This window comes from Notechis scutatus, chromosome Z, assembly GCF_049901735.1.
Source record: "Notechis scutatus isolate UNSWTSFEM ecotype Mainland chromosome Z, rNotScu1.2, whole genome shotgun sequence".
Lineage (NCBI taxonomy): Eukaryota > Metazoa > Chordata > Lepidosauria > Squamata > Elapidae > Notechis > Notechis scutatus.
The window spans coordinates 108,380,975-108,401,566 of NC_142025.1; the positions used below are offsets into that span (position 1 = coordinate 108,380,975).

A 20,592-nucleotide genomic window follows, 5' to 3' on the forward strand; every position below is an offset into this window, starting at 1 on the left:
TTTACCTGAAACCAGAACAAGGTTCCCCACCACCATTTTGAATCACTGTTTTTTAAATCATCTATTTCTTACAGAATACTTATTCTGTCATGCCTCCTGTTCTAAAATTCATGCCAACAGTTACTTCAATCTCCCTGAGCACAGAGCCTCAGCATCCCATTCCTGGTTCCTGTTCATAGTTATTGCTGAGAAGGCATTCCTATTACTCCATTCCAGCTACCATGGAATCATGCACCTATGGTTATAATTATTGGGAACAGCAGTTGTTTGCAAAATTAGCAACATAACAATCATTTCACTTTCACAGCTTGCAATAAGCTTTTAAATGAAGCAAAGGAACACCAGTTTGGCAGGTGGATGTCATTTCATACCAACTGCTCAGATTTATTTATTTTTTTGCACGCGAGAAAAATGTACACAACACACACTAAAAAAACATGGAAGGTTAGAACCACACGTTTATTTTATGTTGGTATTTTTTATTACAATTTGTTGCTCAAAGAGCAGGATAGATTATGTGATTGATTTACCATACACTTGCTGGTCAGCAGGACAGTGAGTACAGCTTCACTGTGTTTCTTTCGTACTATCTCTGCTTTGAGTTTAGCAGAAATAAAACTTATTGTGATTTGACTTCATATTGCTTTGTGAAGGATGGAACAGAAACCATGATGATATGTAATCCAATAAGTCAATTGAAAATAAAAATAGCAGAAGAAATGTAACGGAGTAGCCTGGGGCATGGAACAGTTCTCTGGGTGAAAATAAGCAGATGTATTCCACTTAGAAGATTAGAAGACTTGGCAACATTTTGATCCAGGTTTTCGTTCAGGACTGCCTGTACCTGATTTCAACTCACTCATTGCAATGTTCCTGTTAATAAGTTCCCATTTTGGGGAGGTAAAGGTTATGAAAACTCATAGATGTTATTTTTCTTTTGCAGTACCATTACTTTAGAATTTTTTCAGCCATGAGATTTGAGCAGCTCCATATATTTTTCACACACATATATTTTGAGAATATTTTTTAATGTTACATTTAATTTTTGATTGTTTGATTGCACCTTAGAAATTTTGTTGCAAATTTCTGACTGTTTTTAGCCTGTGCAGCAGGCTAAATCATTCAAAGAAATTTTTTGTTAGGAATAAATATGAAAAATAAATGAGAATGGGATAGGAAAGTCTATAGAAAAAAAAATCTACATCCAGCTAAAGAAATTCAAAGAGATGCAAATAGAATTCTAATGTAAGAGAGGAGGCTAAATAGTCTGAAATTACTCTTTTTGCTAACTGAGATCTCATTTGTTTCAAAGAGAGTTCTAAGCAGCTGTAACTATGTGAAGCCTTCCATACAAAAGGAGGAATCGTTATGACATTGTGTTATATTTCTGTGTGACATAGAAAAATTTACTGGTGCTACATTTCTTGCCCTAAGCAAAACTTAACTGTAATATATAAATCTTTTGGATTTTATGGAATAGGATAGGGCAAAAGACATTTCTCAACAGTTGGTTGCAGGTCCAATCTTTATTTTTAAAAAAATACATCAAAAGGAAAGAGCTCTGAGTAAGGTAATTGAAAACCTGTTTCCACAACTGTCACCATCTCATTCAAAAACTATAGGATATGTTCCCTCTGCAAGAATTTCTCAATTAATTTGGAACCTCATGACATTCAGCTCTCCCAAGCAGCAAGGTTTTGTGATAAATAATTTATTATAGAAATTCAATGACACAATCAAATAAACTACATACTATTACCTTGTGTAACTCACTACTTCAGGATATCATACTTCCCAACGATTATCTACCCTTTTTGGTTCAATGATTAGGCTTTTGCTACAGATATAAAACATGATATTTTGGATCCTTCCATATTAGAACCCTTTGGCACTGCAAAAATATTACTTCCCTGTGAATTGTTTCATGCAGAAATAATGTAAAAATTCCATGCAAATAAAGTGTCACTATATTATCTAAAATACCCTTTTCCTGTGCAAAAGATCCACATACATTTACTTATAAATCTAATTGAGCAAAAGTTATTTAAAACTCAATTAAAGTTTATTTACAGGTTACAGATTAATTCCTATTAGTTTCACTTGCCTTTTGTGATGAAAGACTATTATTATATTATTATCTTCCCTGAACTGCTGCATTTATAGTGTCTGTTCCTGTGACAGAAATTTGAATTGTGGATATGTTCCTTTCAACTATTAGAAAAAAAAAATGTTTAAAGAGCCTAGTTCTTCTTAAAAAGAAAAGAAACAACTAAATAGAATTCAAGGAAAACATTAATGAAAAGTTTCCAATTTCAGAAAATTCAGGAAGCTATTGATTTTTTTTTACAATCTATTGATCATTAATCCCATCCAGGAATTAATGCATTAATGCAAGCAATTTTTATATAATTTTATATGCAATAATTAAACAAGGCATAATTAATGCAAGAAAAATGCATAACACCTGCAAAGTGGAAGATATTAAAAGAATAGCATCCTGAGAAGTCAGAACTAGATGGGCTACTACACCTTCTTTCAAATCTGATATTTAAAAAAAATCCATGAAAGGATAAAACTAGAAATACTGAATTGCAATGATTTCTTTTTGTTGCATTATCTGGATGTATCATTAAAAAACAAGAAAAAAAAGAAGGATAGCTATTCAAAAAATAATAATTCTCCAGAACTGTTTCTAGGTATCATGATGCTATATTGATACTACACAACTGAGCACTCCTATTCTGAAAATCTCCCTATGGAGTGACTAGTTCTAGTCTTCCTTTATAGGAAGAAGGTAAGATAGCTGGAGTCCTTCTTGTTTTTCCCTGATGAAAGTAGCCATTATTTTCAGAGCTGATACTTTCTTCAAGGCTCAAGCCCAGGTCCCTTTAGCCTTGAACCTTCATGTGGACTGGGACTGCTTCCAGGATTGGGACCCATCTGTATGGTATGAGTTTTCTCCGGGGGAATGACTTCGAGTTGCATTTGCTGAAGGCAATTCTCCTTGGGGTTTCTGCCCAGTTCAGTATTGTCCTCACTAGGTCCCTTAAGGCAGGCCTCAGAATTAATTGTCTTCAATAAATCATCCTGGGTTTCTTCAGAAGTACCCACTCGCCAAGGCAAATGCAAGTATTTGTTCACTTCAATAGCAGGGCTACGACGGTTAGGGTCAAGAGCCATGATGCGGCAGAACATACGCAAGGCAGGAGCTGTGAAAACTTTCCACAGGCCTGGAGCCTCACCTGGTATTGTGCGATTTTGCCAGATGCTAAATTCTTCAAACTTAGGATCAGGGCTCATTGCCATATCCCAAGGGATGCAACCAGTACAGATACAGAACAGCAGCACTCCAAAGGCCCAAATATCAAGGCTTGAGTCCAGAGCTAGAGACTCTGTCTTCTCTAGCAGGCACAGTTCTGGTGGGGAATATGGCAGGACAGTAGACATAGCAGATATGAGGGTGCCTTCCAGTCGTGTCAGGCCAAAGTCACCTAATTTCACCAGCTGGCATTGTTGGTCAAAAAGCAGCACGTTGTCTAGTTTTATATCCCGGTGTACAAGGGCTTTGCCATGCATGAAATCCAGGGCATCAGCCAATTGGGCTGCACACTGTTTCACTTGCACCTCAGGAAGTCCCTCCTATTGAAGAAAAAAGAAATAGAATTACAGAAAAGGTCCACAAAATCCCCAGGATTTCAGTGGAGCCAATTTGAAAACAATCTTCCTGCAATTAATCAAGGAGTCCTTGCAGGGGTGGGATTCAATTTTTTTAACAACCAGTTCTGTGGGTGTGGCTTAGTTGGTGAGTGTGGCTTGGTGGTCATGTGACTGGCTGGGTGTGGCCAACTCAACATCACTCACATCAAGGCACGCATCTCCTTGCCTGGCCTCTCATGACTGTGGGATGCTGCAACAATCATAAGTGTGAAAAATGTCATAAGTCACTTTTTTCAGTGCCATTGTAACTTTGAATGGTCACTCGACACAAGCAAAGTACCAGCAAAGGAGGAAAAAAAACCTCCAGAGAAGTTCCAGAGACAGGAAGTCTAGTCCTGCCAAGAATGTAATAAGGATTAACGGAGAGGCAGTTTCTGTAAGCAACACCAGAATGTTTCCTTCCCGCCTTCCTTACAGGATTAAGCCAGTAATTTCTTCTAACAACTGGTTCTCCGAACTGCTTAGAATGTTAATAACTGGTTCTAGAGAATAGGTGCGAACCTGTAGAATCCTACCCCTGAGTCCTTGTCTTGAAAAGTTATGAAGAAATGCTTTTTTGTTTCTACAGAAACCATGCATAAATGATACAGGTTGCCAACACTGTGATAGGCTAGTACTCTCTAAAAAATTGTATATTTACAGTATATACCATAATTGTATTAACCAAACTATCATTTGGTCAACTTGGAAACAGTTTAAAGTATCAAAAGAAGAAAGCAAATATATGTACAGAAAAGTATAATCTGTGATTTTAAAGAATAAAAGGGCACCTAGCTCAGTTGGGTACAAAAAAAGCCTCCAGATAAACAAAATAGTATTTAATGTGCTATCAAACTCTGTTCTTTTACCATTCAAATTACAAGCAGGATTGAAAAACTTATTGAAAACTCTCCTTTTATCTAATAATTACCCTACCCTTAATTCTCCTCTTGTACCCACTCAAAAAATCTCACCCTATCATATCCCATGCTTGATGAGATCTTGCCATTTGTGGCAGAGGTGGTATTCAGAAGGTTCTGACCAGTTCTGGAGAACTGGTAGCAGCAATTTTGAGTAGTTCGGAAAACTAGCAAATACCACCTCTGACTGGAGATTTTACAGTATCGTTCCCTTGCCACGCCCACCAAGCCACACCCACAGAACCGGTAGTAAAAACATTTGAATCCCACCACTGATTTGTGGTGCCCTTAAAGTCTTTAGACTTTTATACCCCCGAGTTCAGAATGCTGCAGAGGTCTCCAGCCGGTGCCAGCTCCTGTGCAAATCCATAATGTGTAGATGATTCAAAAGCACTGCCAATGGTTCGAAGAAGTGTAGGGTGTGAAGAAAGGCAGAGAGCAATACAATATTCCCACAGGAACTCCCGTCTCCCTGTGTGTTCCTTGGACATCAGTTTCAAAGCCATTGAGATTCCTGCAAGCAAGGATATATGGCAACAAATATTTGGCAATAAATACACACACGCGCACACATAAACACACGCATATATATGCCCAAGGCAGAACAGGAATACAGATTCCTGTTTTGTTTTGTTCTTTAGATTGTACCTTAACCGTACACCAAACTGGTTGACTGCTAGTGTGTTTAATATAATAATTACCAGGTGCATATGTCAGGATTATATTGTGTTTTTCATAGTATGTTAAATGCTTCAGGAGAAAATTTTCTGAAATCTTGATCTGCTTACAATATTATTTTTAGAGATTCATCCCATAAGACCAGGCAAATACATTAGTGATCTTTGCGATGCATTTTGACTTGCAAATGAACTTTAAAAGCCTTGTCTTTGCATCTGGTTATGTTAATTTTGTTAATCACATAATAGTTCCTTCCTCCCCCCCCACACCAAAAAAAAGATATGAGACTGAAAGTAAACCCACAACAACTTGAACAAAGCCTTACAGAGGAAGAAAGAGACTAGACGTGGCTGGGATTGTCTTTCCTGCAGATGTCCTAATAGATGCAAACAAGCTGACGAAATGCATCTTTTAGAGCTGCTAGAAATATTTACCCTGAAAACTGACTAATTCAATGTTGTTTTGATTCTTCAGAATAAGCTTCCAAGTAATAGAAAACGGCATTCTTCCCCCTCCCGCATCCAGAGTCCATTTTAAAGGAGAGAGAAAAATGTGAAAACAAATGCTTTTGGTTTATCTGCAGTTTGTTTGTTAATTAACTGTTTCTGACATTCTTAAAGGCTAGTCAACTTGATATTCAAAGGAAGGGGTTTTAGAATCAAAATATATGGAATATGGAGGTTAATGGTGACACATTTTGCTACTTTAGGGGTATCAAAGTCTTAGCAATATCTGATTGATGCTGCCTCTGATCTGAAACTAAGTAGTCAGTACATCAGTGGACGACTTTCATAGAATCTCAGGGCTGGAAGCCAAACAGGGAAGAAAGGAAAAATATTGGGAGATCAAACTTCCAAACTTGGAGGTGTTACTGAATCCCACTAGGTGGCACTGTGAAGCTAGTTAATTAAACAATAAAGGAAATCTATGTAATAGGAAAAAAAGCAAACCTCCATACTCTGTGCTCAGAATTTTACTTGCATGAATCTGCCATTCATTTTCATTTTTCTTAAGGACTGTTTTCTTCTGTATGCCTTACAGTTGGGAAGCTAGCCAATTTGCTGCTCTATTTGCTAGGTTTTGCTTTGCCAAAGCAGCACCTGCTTGTTGGCAGTTGTCCACATGCCTAGGATGACACAGTTAATTAATTGCAGGCAGTGTTAGTTGGATGACAGCCACAAACAGCGCAGACTAAACTCAACCCAAGTCAAGACTTGATGAAATAAAACTTTAATCCCAACTTGAGGAATCCTTAAATTCCTCATAATTAAGTGAATTCTTAAATAGAGAACTTGTGAATAAGACTTTCCAATATGATCTTCATAAATCTGTACCTATTGAACAACAGAATAAACTCAGATAAACAATAGCATGATATATCATGGTCTGGCTTCATACATAATGCTAAGCTAGAAGATTTGTTCGGTTTTGGCTTAGTGGGATGTGTAAATCCAGCCACTGGAATCTATAAACCAAGATTTATGGATTAACATTATCACTGTCTTACTCAATACTCCATGGTTAAAATGAACCATAGGAAAGTCTAGAAATGTATATTATTTGCATTTGTTGTGGGGAAAACTGCTTCAGAACCTATATTGCCATCTTTGCTGGATACACAATTATTTGGTGAATAGGCAAATGGCCTCGTGGCCATTTTGTATTACATGATAGGCATAAAAATATTCCAAATGAATTTATGGCTCCCAAAGTTTTATTCACAAAGGGGCTAAATAAAGACGGCTAATTTTTGGATTCAAAGAGGGGCAAAGATGTGTCATCCTCACAGCATCTGCAGACAGTTTCTTAAAGAAGCCTCACTCTGAGTAGTATGGCTTCCATTCATCTGTTAATAGGACATGACCACACTCAAAATAAGCATCTGCCCTGCCGGAAGATAAACTAATAAGGACATTCCCCTACTTCCTATCAGTTCCCCAAGATTCTGTTTAGCACATCAGGCTGGCCCTTTGTTCTGTAGAACATAGAACATAGTGGAAGTTGTTCTAGTCGAACATTCTGCTCAAGCAAGACACCCTGTATCATTTCAGATATTTGGCTGCCCAGTCTCTTTTTAAAAGTTTCCAATAATGGATCAATCACAGCTTTCAAGGCAAGCTGTTCCATTGGTTAATTGTTCTCATTGTCAGGAAATTTCTCCTAAATTCTGTATGATTGTATATCTCTTTTATAGGTTTCCATCTGTTGTTTCTTGTCTTGCCTTGGGTGCTTTGGAAAATAGGTTGACCCTCTCTTCTTGGTGGCAGCCTTTCAAATTTTGCCCAAAAATAGAATGCCAGTTTTCCATAGATTTATTTTTTATTGAAAGAATCTGAGAAATAATGGAAATGGGGACTCTGAAATGTTCCAACAGGTATATTGGCAAACACAGGTTGGGTCTTCCTGGCTATTATTTAAACCCAATCAAATGGTCACATTTATGTACTCTTACCTCTCTCACGATGCTGAACCTGTAGAACATGTCCATAGGAGCCACTCCCTAGCTCTCTGGTTATGTTGTATCTCTCCTCTACCTCCAGTTTCGGTAAACTCTTGGAGGTAATGGATATGAGCTTCTCTAGGAATTCCTCATTGTCTTCAGTGTCATCCACATTCTCAGCAGAATTGATATCTTGCTCACCAGCAGCATCTGAGGAGAGAGGTGAAAAATTAAAATAAGCTATTGCAAATCAGATATCAAGTTCCAGTTTATCTTAGCATTGATTGGAAAACTGAATGTGATTTATAAAAGTTGTATTGTCTGATTTCAGCTGAGAAGAGTCTGGTAATTCAATGATCTATTTTTTTTCCACTGTAAGTTTACATCAAAGTTAGTATTATGCAACTGCTATGCAGATATCAATGGGCAAAGGTTTAAAGGAAAAGGTTAAAGCCAGAAAAGGTTTGAAATAATTTTACTCTCTTTAAAATGGAGATTAAAAACAATGTTTCTACATTTGCAGTTCAATCAGCATTGGCATTTCAAATGTGTATGTATGAGTGCATTCATTGCCTTAATTTACCCAAAACATTGGAGTAAAGAACACAACCATAATATTATGGGAGCAGTGTAAGTCCACTAGACTTACTTGGCTATAAGTTTAAAACCTTACAAAGACTTTCTGAGTACTAATTCAGTCATTAAACCAAGGGTGTGGCTGTTTTTTTTTTTCTCAGTTGTATCTGTAAATGAATTAATTCTTTCATTAAAGTACTACAGTATATTAACATTATTACTATGTGTTTAAAAATAAGAGCAGTATATTTACATTTGCACTAAACCATGTGATTTGTTTGGTTTTGACTTATTGTGTGAATTTATTTGATCATCAAACAATATATAAAACTAGTCACTATTAACATTATGCATTTTTGTTGTTACAATTTTAGCACTGTTGAGGAGAGCCAGTATTTGTGGCATTTGCCTTCAGATGCCTGGTTAACTTTATAGTGTAGGTTATTGTGAAGAGCACAACTTCATGCTCTGTGGCAAGAAAGCAAGTTAATTCACCCTGATTTAAGAAATGTATTGTTCCTATTAATGTGTTTAGAAGCCTTTGTAGTTTCCTCAACCTAATATTCCACTGTAAGGACATAATAAATCCAATTTTATGGGTTTATATAGCAAGCAGATTTCACAATCTGGACTCTCATAAAGTAGTTTATTGGAATATGTATCACAACCCTTAAAAATGTTTCTCAAGCTTGGCAACTCTTAAGATGTGTGAACTTTAATTCCCAGAATTTCCCAGCCAGCATGACTAGCTGGGAATCCTGGGAGTTGAAGTCTATATATGTTAAAGTAGCTAAGAGTGAGAAACACTACCTTAGATAAGTTGCACCTTCCCAGAAGACGAGCTGGGACATGATGAATCCTTTTCTTTGCCACTGGAGGAAATGTAGGAAATGCAGATTCCAAATCTGCTACCTTTCATGTACCCCATGTTACAAATTCTGTAGGAGGTCAATAGCCTCTCTGATTTGGGATGTTTTGGAAGTGATGATAGAAGAAATCTTCTGGTGCACAGTGAAAGCACATAAAGGAAACCTTCACTGGATTGATGACAGTTCCCTTGTACAGCATGGCTGCTGCCTCTTCCTTCAGGATTAATAATTCCTTCATCTCTTCTTTTTAATTAATTGAAGTTTATGGTATATTGCTGGCTATTGCCTAAGATTAAAAGCAGTCCACACCTGTTTTCAAAGACCTCCTTGGGAAGAAAGAAAAAGATAACAGAGCAGCTTTTTTTGTTACGTACTTCCCTTTATTTGAGAATTTCAGACTTGGCGTGTACAAGCTTCCCAAATGGCTCAATGCCCGTGTCTTCGAAAGATCACCGGTATCTTTCTCCACAAGTTCCTTTCTTGGGAGTGGAGGTGGGGAGTGTCCGACCTTGAATCCAAGCCTGGCAGGTAAGGGTGCACTCAGCACAAGAGGACTAAAGCTGCCAGCAGGTTAGGAAACAGCTAATTGCTGGGAGATGAACCTGAGCTAGCCAAGTGGCACCCTTCCACCGTCCCGCACTCGGCAGGGAGGACATTCCTTTTGTGCCGCTTGAGTGTGTCTGAGTGACTGACTCTGCAGTTTCGAGTCCTAGGAAGACCTTCAGAGAACTCAGTTCAAATAGCGCCGGAAAAGCACTCTGGTGTGAAGCGAAAAAACGGAAACTAGTAGCACAGAGAAATCTTAGTAGCAGTTCCTTGAGGTTGGACATTTTTTCAGGACAAAGGAAGAACATATGCCTCTGTTTGAAGATCAACCTGCTAACTGATATTTCATGAAATCATAGAATGACAGAATTGGAAGGCATCGAAGAGGTCATCAAGTCCAATCTCCTACACAATGCAAGATTCAGTACACCATCCCCAGTATGACTATCAATGACTATCCAGCTTCTATTTGAAAACCTCAGTGAAGGGCCATGCATGTGAGTAACTTGTTCCATTGATTGACAGCTCTTACTCCATAAATTTTTAATAACACTGACCCTGTATCTACATCTTTGAAATTTCATCCAATTAGTCTTAAGCTCTAGAAAAAGTAAAAATAAATTCAAACAGTGTTTTGGGTATTTGAAGACAGCTCTCAGGTCCTCTCTCAACCTTGTCTCCTGTAAACCATTAAAAAGAAATTTTCCTGTCTCATGCACAGAGGTGGATTTGTAGCTGTGCAGATGCAGATGGATAGATTCCACAAAACATCCGTAACAAAGTACATTTATTGGTACATCAGGTATCTTCATAACTCACATTTGTGATGAAGTTGTTCTATAATGACCAATCCTTTGTATATCAGCCTTGCAGGTGAAAGATGGTTATCTCCTAACCCATCTCGTAGTGGTAGAAAAGCTGCTATCAGTTCATGAGTCCAGGCAAGAATGGAGGGAAACTCCCCCAACCCCTCGAGGGTCAATTTAGTGACCAATCAGGATTACAGATGTGACCATGTGACATGAACTACATTTCCCAGGATACCTTTAACTGCATTTACCATGATGCATTTCCTTAAGGGGACAGCTCATAATTCCTAAGTAACTATCCAATTCCCATAGACTGGCTGGGACAGCACAGAAATCATTTAGCAGAATATAATTTCCTCCCTCTCTCATTACAGATTCAGTTGGAACTATGACTGTAATAATAATAATAATAATAATAATAATAATAATAATAATAATAATAATAATAATAATAATAATAATAATAATAATAATAATAATAATAACAACAACAACAATAATTCAAACTAAGATCTTTGGGGGAAAACCTCCAGTGTTTTAAGATTCAGTGGAAAGTGGAGAAAACCTTTAGTATTTGATTTTAGAAATGAATATGAGTTTTTTTCATGTATGCAGTGCAGCGCTTTGAAAAGTTACCATACTCATATGCTGGGGAAAAAATCCTCTGTGGTTTTTCAAGGTTTAGTCATTTGGGAGCTAGAATGAGTCACTTTTTAAATATGGCATTGTAAAACTCAATGGCAAAAATAGGCATCACTGAGAGATTTTGATGCTAATTCCACAACAGCCAAAAATCTAAACATGGAACAACGTACGGAATTTCACTGGTCTACCTTATCTTTTGTAACCAGACTCTCTTGTTCATCTTCCAATATACAATTACTTGTTCTAAGCTGAGAAGAAAACATCCCAGAAATGGTTTAGTATAAATGTTGAGAAAATGTTGCCTGAATTTTTGAAAAGTCTGTAAGAACCTTTTGGAGAGGTATATAAACCATTTAATCTTAGAGACAGCTAAGTTAGTTTCAGAGAGATGAAGTATTATGATTCATTTTGTAGTGATTCATAGGAGAAGCCATCAGGCATGATTCATAGCAGAATTAAAATGCACCATATGTTTGCTTTTTTTTTTTTTACATTTCAGTCTGCAAACATCACTTTGTAACAGCAAATACCCACAGCAACAATGGTCCTCTTTCACTGCATCTTTATTGTGATATACTAACTGAAGAAATGTGAGTTTAAATGTGAAACTGATTTGAAGGACTATGTGGGCTTGGAAAAATTAAACTTTGTCCCAGTTGGATCTATACTATAGGGATATTTGTTTGTTTAAAACATTGTATTGCCTTTAGTCCAATAGAAACAAATAGTTATAAAAGTATAAAACACAAATGTAATATATTTTAGAACGTTAAGGTCATGAATCGATTTTCTGGAAGAAGGATGGGGTTCAGAGGTAATCATTAATGTTAAAGGAAAAAGTTTCCATTTGCCCTCATGGTAGCCTCATCAGAATACAATGAAGAATCTCCTGCTTTTGCTATTCACCTGCGGTTACAAAAAAAAATTTACAGGAAAGTGGGGCAAGGAAGACCCCTTATTTCATAATACTTTTATGAGTACTTACTACAGGTGCAGAATTTCAGCAGTTTTGGCTTTCCTGTGCATGTCTTTAGATTTTTCTTACTTTTTTATTTCAAATTAAACAAAAAAAATCAAAGTAGCTGAAATCCTAGGAGAGGAATATATCAAAATTAAACTAAAGAGGAAATTCAACATAAAGTTTAATATATTTTTAATTCTTGGCAGAAAATCACCCTATTATTTATTCAAAGGCCCTAAACTGAATGTCAAGAATTAAGGTATTTTTCAGAGATATTTCATTGAAAATAATCATATACAAGACACGTCTGCATATAAACTGATGGATCACCATGTATTAATAAGTGTACCTGCCATTCATTTTTCAGATTTCCTTCTTTCCTCCCTCCCTCATTCCCTCCCTCCCCCCTCCTTCCTTCCTTCCTTACCATATTTTAACTGCTTTTCTTTTAGCTTTCTATCTTTTTTAACTACAGGAAGACATCTGAAAGAGATGTAGATATAATTATGCAGTACAAATATACTTTTTCTTCAGATTGGAACTACTTTATTCTGAATTAGTTTAAAAGAGAAAAGTCAGTGTCCAGAATCACAATGAATATATCATCATAATTAGGCTCACCTTAAGATAATATTACCTCTCAATATGTCAGCAAAATTCTGCAAAAACCTTGTCACAGAAATGGAAAGTAGCATCAAACATTACACTGTAAATAGTTGCATTGAACCTATGGAAAGTAGCTCATATAGTTATGAACTGCAGACATTCAGTGTTTATTCCTCTCACATAATTCTAATCTGATCAATATCTTTCTCTTAAACCCAGCTCTCAAAGTTGTTGTGATTATATAAAATCTTAGATATTAACTTAAACTCTGTAAAATCAGAGTTTAAATTATGTATCAGATTAAAATTGAAGAGAAGAATCCGAGAAAGGGAAATTTGAACATTTGCTGATTGGTTCTTTTTTCTTCCTCTAAGTAACCTTAACTGGTCCATTTACATCTGTGAAAGTAAGTTGACTTTTCAGAGCACAGAGTTTAGTTTCCAGGCCAGCTTACTTATTACATAGCACCTCTACATTTAGAATGTAACTTGACTTGGCATTTTCTCTGTAAAAAAAACCTATGTCTAGGTAGGAATCTGTGGACCATTGGTTTCAGTGTTAAGTAGACACCAAGGAAGGTGGGAACGGGCAGCAATATTAGAGCTCCTGCTGAGACAAAATCTCACACTTAAGGGTCTCAGCTCTCAAAAACATAGGAAAGTGCTTACACCACTTGGAAGAAATGTCAACCACTTGCCTAATTAATTTGTAAGCACTTATGTAGGATAGCAATGCTCCTCACCACAGTGTCCACCTGCATCAAGAAATCTATGTTATGTTCCAATCATTTAGAACTATTATTATTTTATTAAATTTATTTACCACCCATCTTGCAACAATTGATCGTGATTTAATCTTTATCAGAATTCATTTGGGCTTAGTCTGGAGTTTGCAAGTTCTCTCCAGCATGAGGAATAAACTAAATTCAGTGGATTGGAAACTTGGTTTCCCTAGATCTGGACTGAAAACATCTAGCTGGCTTCTTGATGACAGCAAAGAGATACCTGAAGTTTTCTGATGTCATCCAGACTTTTGCAGCTCAGATCTGGTTACTTAATATAGTTGCAATTTCTTCAACTGCTGTATTTATTACTGTGACTCAATAGTATGTCCTGCTTAAGCTGCGATATCACATTAATATTTCTTAAACATCTTCAGATCACAAGAAGCATTATAATTCTAACCTTAATCTTTGTGAAACAAATCTTAGTAATCAGTAAAAGTTAAGCTGAATAAAGTGCTATAAAATAACCACACAGACACAGGCATACAGGACGGCCTCAAATTGGACAGATACTCTAATACAAGAACACGATTAGTTCTTTCTTACAATATGTAGAGAAAAATGTAAACACAAGCTTGTATGCTAATCTCCCTTCTTCAAATAATAGCTTTACAATTAGCTAGAGTTGGTGTGGTGGTTAAGAAGCAGGCCTAGAAATCAGTTCAAGGAGGTTTTTGAATTCTAGTCCAGTTTTAGGCATGAAATTCAGCTGGGCAACTTGGTGTCAATCCTTTCTCTCAACCCAACCTATTTCACAGAGTTGTTGTGAGTAAAATGGGAGGAAGAAGGAATATTGGGCATGTTCATTTCCTTATTTATAAAAAATAATAAAGACAGAATATAAATATTTTTTTCAGTGCAAAAAAACAAGAAAATCAAGAGGTGCTACAATATATTTAATAACGACCATTTTACTGTAATTAAGACAATGAATAAGTCTTATTTTTCACTTAACTAAAGACAGCTGTCCTAAATATATAGATAAATGAAAAGGCAATGCAGGGGGGGAAATTGCAAAAGCAATATAATTTTTTAAGAGGGAGAATTGTAATTGCCTTTCTGATTTGCATAGTCTTTTTCTCCTGAAATTTTATTCAACACAGGTACATCCTTAAGATTGGGCAAACATAAAATTAAATCTCTACAGGCTAGAAGTTAATTAATGGGTAGATTTAGTCTAGAATAATAAACTTCTTTTCCCCCCTTTAGTTAAAATATGATGCAAAAGCAGAACCTGCTTAACTTGCTTTTGGCTCAGATAACAGAAAAAAGGCTTATTTGAATCTGCTATCAAAACTTCTCTTAACATAAATCCTGTATTAAGAGACATAAGTCAGCCAAACAACTATCAGCTTTTACATGTGTTCTTTTCCACTCACTTAAGCTGGAACAAGATATCTTTGTGACGTGAAAGATGGCTTAAGCATTTTTGCTCATGCACCAATTCCAAGATAAACATATCACCTTTTCCTCTATAGTTTCTTATTCTACTATTGTTCCCTCTCAGTTCTCAGCTGTTGCAGGCTAAAGTACCATTTTAATCTCTGATTGCACTATCTCTAAGAGGTGTTGATAGATAGATCTTCTGTGAATATATTTAATCCATTTTTGATCCCAATTATTCTTTTAGCATTGTCAGCATCCCATAACAACAAGAATTTCTTTTTTCCTTTTTACTCTTTTTTGTTCTTAGTGATGGGCAATGATATTTAAGTTTGATTCTTACTTCTTTTGATTTCCCAAATGAGGCTTTTATTAAAAACAAAACAAAAGTATATTTTCCTGCCCCCGCTTTTGTATCCTATAGCTGAACTCCTGTGGAGAGAGAAACATTACAATACTAACACAGGCCAGGGATACAGCTTTGCTCATGCCTCAAAATAAGTATGACTATGATCAGAAAGTCATAGTTAATTATCAGTTAGGATTAGATGTGTTCATAATGAGAGACCTAAGTATTAATCTATGTGCAACTGTGAAGATTACTGAATTACCTATGTACCATCACTCTTTTTCAGTCTAACCTATCTTATAATACAGTTATGAAATTAAAGAAAGGAACTATACAGCCTTGAATTCTTAAAAAAGAAGCTCATGCTAAAAATATATAAATAAGAATATTTAGAAAGTACATGATGATTAAATGCAGCAAGGAACTTTCTTGCAGAAATTCACTAACTGATAAAAATATAAAATTTATTTTTTTAATACAAAGTGACCTTCAATTCATGTTAATTTCCTTTGCTCTCAGCAACTCTTTGTGTTCCACCAGCATATTCTGGAAGACTGAAGATATTAATATGACAGAAGATATTAATATGACAGACAAACTTGTTCTGGGGCACAACGTTTGTACCTATTCTCTATTCTCAATTTGTCATGCCTTAAATAATATTTATTTTTTTAAGATCCACATTAATCCATAAATGATTGGCTTTTTGTGATATATTACAGTTTTGCCAAGGAGAACATAAAATAAAAGCAAGCGAAAAACTGGTGGCTAAAGAATATAGTTGTCAATGATCCTCTTATTTACAATAGACCAAAGAATTTGTAATTTTGAACATTGTAAGATTGAGTTTGAAGTAGAATTTTGTCAAATGATGACCATGTAACTGCTAAAATATAAACATTTTTATTGAAATTTGAAACAGAACTAATAAAAGAATGATATAAACCAGGCTAAAATGGTTGTAATATACAAATGAAACAATGGGAAACCGTGATTGAAAGAATTGTAATTTATATTATTTTTAAACAGACATTTTTTTAATAAAATGATCTACAATTATATAGCACATATTGTCTAGAATTATAAAGGCACTTCAAATTTAACTTGGAAAGCGAACAACAAGAAGGGACTTTTTATTGTTTGATGTACATGTAAAATAAGTAGAAAGGTCTAGATTAAAATGCATACATTGATTCAGAAGATTGAAACCCATGATTTTCCTTTTTGGACAAACACTTGAAAAATGTAATGGAACATTTTTGTACATGATAACTGCAGCTAGAGTATTGTATGCACAAAAATGGAAAGGTTCAGCACTACCCACAATGGACTAATAGTTGGTAAACTGCTGATTGGACCTCTTTTATAGACTTTTTGCAAGACAGAAAAACAGGAAATGATTAATGGTTTTGATGATTACACATGATCAATTTTAGAAAAAAGAGAGTTGTAATCATAGAGTAAGAGATAAATTTATAGTTGTTCATGTAATTGCTATAAAGAAGAGTGGAAGCTACTTTGTACTGATTGCTTTCACTTTTTTGCATTCTAGCTTTCTCTTTTTTTCTTTTTTCTTTTCTTTTTTTCCTCACTTATACTAATTTGTGTTGAGTTTTATCTTCCTTTTAAAATTTTTTAATAAAAATGATGTAAAATATATACTAGAAAAAGTAAAAATAAGCACTGACATATTGGACTACTATTACTGATGATATGCAGTCAAGACGCTTTTCAAAGAAACAATGAATTCCAAGAAACTTGTAATTTTCATTTTGTACTAAGGTATTTATGAAATAAAATACAATTTAAGAACACCTTTGCATATTTTCTGTTATTTTCATCAAATGTTACAGGAACTTTAGACAATATTGCTCTTTATATGTAACTCTCTTAAATTTTCCAAGTATTTCTTTCTTTCTTTCTTTGTTTCAGGGAACATCCATTGAGGAAAAAAGAGCAGAATAGAAGTACAATGTCTTTAACTGATTATATCACGAAGCAACCATAGATTAGAGGAAAGCAATGTGTTTGGTTCTTGGCTCAAGTATGAGTAAAAATAATTTTATACTGAAATTCTCTAATTAATGAATTCTGAAGTATTCTGGTATTCCTATGTGCATTTCAGAGACTGGGAAGAAGTAAATTATCAATGATTACAATCATTATGCAATGTATTTTTCATAACATTTTATAATGCTTTGCTGATAGAACTTGAATGTTTAAATTTTCTATAGACTAAAATATTCACATGTGGTTATTATGTACTTTTTGAAAAAATACTGTTGATAACATTCTGAACTTCAGTAGAATTGATATTTGTAATGCTTAATGAAGAAAGATGTGCAATTGGTGCATCTAAGATTTAAATCTTGTAGACTTTGGATTGAAAGTAAATTCCATCAAATGCAGGACAAGCAAATAATTTTAATTTGACACTTATCTATATACATGTTGGAGAAATCAGTGGTTCAATGAAATTGATTATACAAATGGGTTAAATCTTGCTTTAGGGATGCTCCAAAGTATTATCTCCCAAATGTAGTTGCTATCCCTGTTCTGAACAAAATACATATAGATAAGATTTGTATAGTAATTCTTGAATGAGTTGTAAAATCCATCTATGCTATGTGTATAAAATGTTTAACAGTTTGCATTTAATTTATTACTCTGGTAAAAATGCATTATAGAATAAAATAGAACAGTCACAAAAAATATAGGTGTTTTGTGTGTTTTTTGCAAAATAGGTCCTTCTTGCAGAAATAATGGGAAGGAATTGAATTTACCTCCAATATTTTAACATAAATGGCAAACATTCTTGAAATCTTTTGCTTAAATACCCAAACCTTTCATTTGAAATAAATAATTCAGATAGGTATTAATTTAAGAATATGCAGTTGGCTCAGGTGCACAAAGTAAATTTGTGCTGAATGCAAAATACTATATATTTAAAGCATTTGCATGTTTGCATAGGTTTTAGCTAAAATTTAAAAAAGCATCCTACTTGTCCTGCAGAAAGACAGAAAAAACAATGGGAGACTGGCTTCTCCATACCTGATCTCCCAGATCTTACCTTGATCTGGGAGGCACTTCTGGGTCGGTGCTGGAGTAGAAGGCTCATGTGGAAACATAGCGGCAAACCATTCTCCTGTTGCTGTTTGTTTCTCATGTACTATGACATTCATCTGTCCAGGTGTCATTGTTACTAGTTCAGACGTGGAGCTTTTGCTGACACTGAAGCTGTGTTTCCTGGATGTGCAAAAAATTGTAAAATAGATTTTCTCTCTTGGATTTTTCTCTGTGCTCAGTCTGCTGTTTGCTCCTATAAAAGCTGAGGCTGTCCTAGCTGGTTATAATCTCTCCACTGTGAGGAGAAGGGAACATGTGTCACAGGCTCAGACACAAGCCGGGCAAGTATCCAAAGATAGGCTGGGAAGGCTAGAGCAGGGTGGTAAGATAACAGCAACAATGCACAGCGCCAGAGCTGAGTCCAAGCCTTACACCTCTGCACAATTGGAGGTCAACATGACATACCTTTAAAGCCTTCAGCCCATAAAGGATGGGAACTCAGATTGAGGGATGAAATCTGAATGCCTCAATATGGAGAAACAGATCCATGCAATAATAAAAAGAAATACAAACTTTCAGTGATAGCAATATTAATTCTATTTCAGAGACTGGAATAGCACGTATTACCTTCTGAGTGGAAATTCCACTACAGTTCAGAATGCACAAATAATTTGAAAGTTCATATGATTTCTTCTCCTAAGCAGTTATTTTCAGGTTAAAAAAAAGTCATATCTAAAGCAATGACTAACACCCTAGTAAAGTAAATCTGCAAATAAACCCACTGAATTATCACTAGGTGTTTCTAAAAGAATTCGATATTACTATTAAAAATACAGACTCTCTTTAGTAAAGCTAGACCTCTGACTGATTACATATTCATCCATCTAGTTTTCTTGGCCATGGCATGAAAGTGATCAGACTGCCTTTTTCCAGGTAATTTTTTTTCAATTTGGCAGGATAATCTGCAGTTTAGGATTTCCTGCTCTCTCATCTATTAATCGTGTCCAATTCTCCTTAACATTTTGAAGATAAATCGAAGATGGCTATGAGATGCTACTGCTATACATGATATTTCTGTTACTAAGTCATAATCTTGTTCCCATATGTTCCTGTATAATAATTACTGCTCAGAACTGATTCTCAGGATTCTCTCTTTTCTTTTAAACTTAGACTGGCTCATCGTCTCTTCTTTAACAAGATTATGATCTGTGACAAGCAAATACTGCTAGTCTTGTTTAGTGACTGCCTTGCACAATGTGCAAGTTTTACAGTTGTGATAGTGATGAGAAAGTAGTTTTGTAACCAATCCTTGCATTTATAACTTTGCATGTTGGTAAAGCAAAGGAAAACTGAAGTAAGATTGTAAGCACAACTGAAGTTTCACTAAGTAACTATTTTGCTTAATGATGAAATCCCCAGTCCTGGTTGCTGTTGTTAGATAAGGGCTACCTGTAATATTTTATCATAATACCTGCCTCAGTTCCTGAGGTAGTGCAGCAATTTGCTATTTAAAAATTATGGATCATAAGGAGAATTATTTGTGTATAAACTTCTATTTATTTTGCCATTGCTATTCTTTCATCTTATGATGCTTTCGCTACTTTTTTCTATTTGTGTTGGACATTATTTGATGCTTTCATTTATTTACTTCCTTTTAAATTGAAACCTAAGGAAAATGTTTGCTTGAAATGGTTTAAATTTGTCATTCTTGTTTGGGGAAGAATGTTGGATTAGGGTATTTGGGCCATGGCCAAACATCAATGATTGCTCCTTTTATTATCAAGAGAAATTTCTAAATGAAACCAAAATACTAGCTAAAAATCTTACAAATAAACATAAATATGTCTATTACTATTGGTTCTATTTTTGTTTTCTTTTTCCATGGTCTATGTACTTCTATTTACAAGTCTTTTTATTTTTTGATTTTCTTCTCTTCTCTTGTCTCCTGAAACCGCCACATGTTACAGATATTTGTAGTAATCATCTTCATCCAGATTTTTTTATGTTATTTTCATAGGGCATTTTAAATGTGTTTCATCACATAGCCACATGTTTGGACTGAATTAGGCATTTTTTTCACCTATCAAGTCCTTTCCAAAGATCTGGGATATATAGAGTTGCTATTTGATGCTGTTTTTATTATTATCTAATAAAAGTATAAATTAAGTTATTGAACTAGCATTGTTTAATTATATTAAAAATAATTTTAAATGATCTTTCATGACAGAGTTATTAAGATGCCATGTACATATGAAACCATAAAT

At 35.1% G+C, this 20,592-nt stretch overlaps 1 protein-coding gene across 1 annotated transcript; it reads right to left on the minus strand.

Annotated features, from left to right (window-relative positions):
- Positions 1 to 1,511: 1,511 nt before the first annotated feature.
- Positions 1,512 to 18,775, minus strand: LOC113423019 (putative serine/threonine-protein kinase SBK3). The gene is made up of 4 exons (XM_026684231.2): positions 18,333 to 18,775; positions 7,747 to 7,944; positions 4,928 to 5,130; positions 1,512 to 3,639 (listed from the first exon to the last, which is right to left on the minus strand). The coding sequence occupies exons 1-4, from the start codon at positions 18,457 to 18,459 to the stop codon at positions 2,866 to 2,868; spliced, it is 1,302 nt and encodes a 433-aa protein (XP_026540016.1). The 5' UTR covers positions 18,460 to 18,775; the 3' UTR covers positions 1,512 to 2,865.
- Positions 18,776 to 20,592: the final 1,817 nt, after the last annotated feature.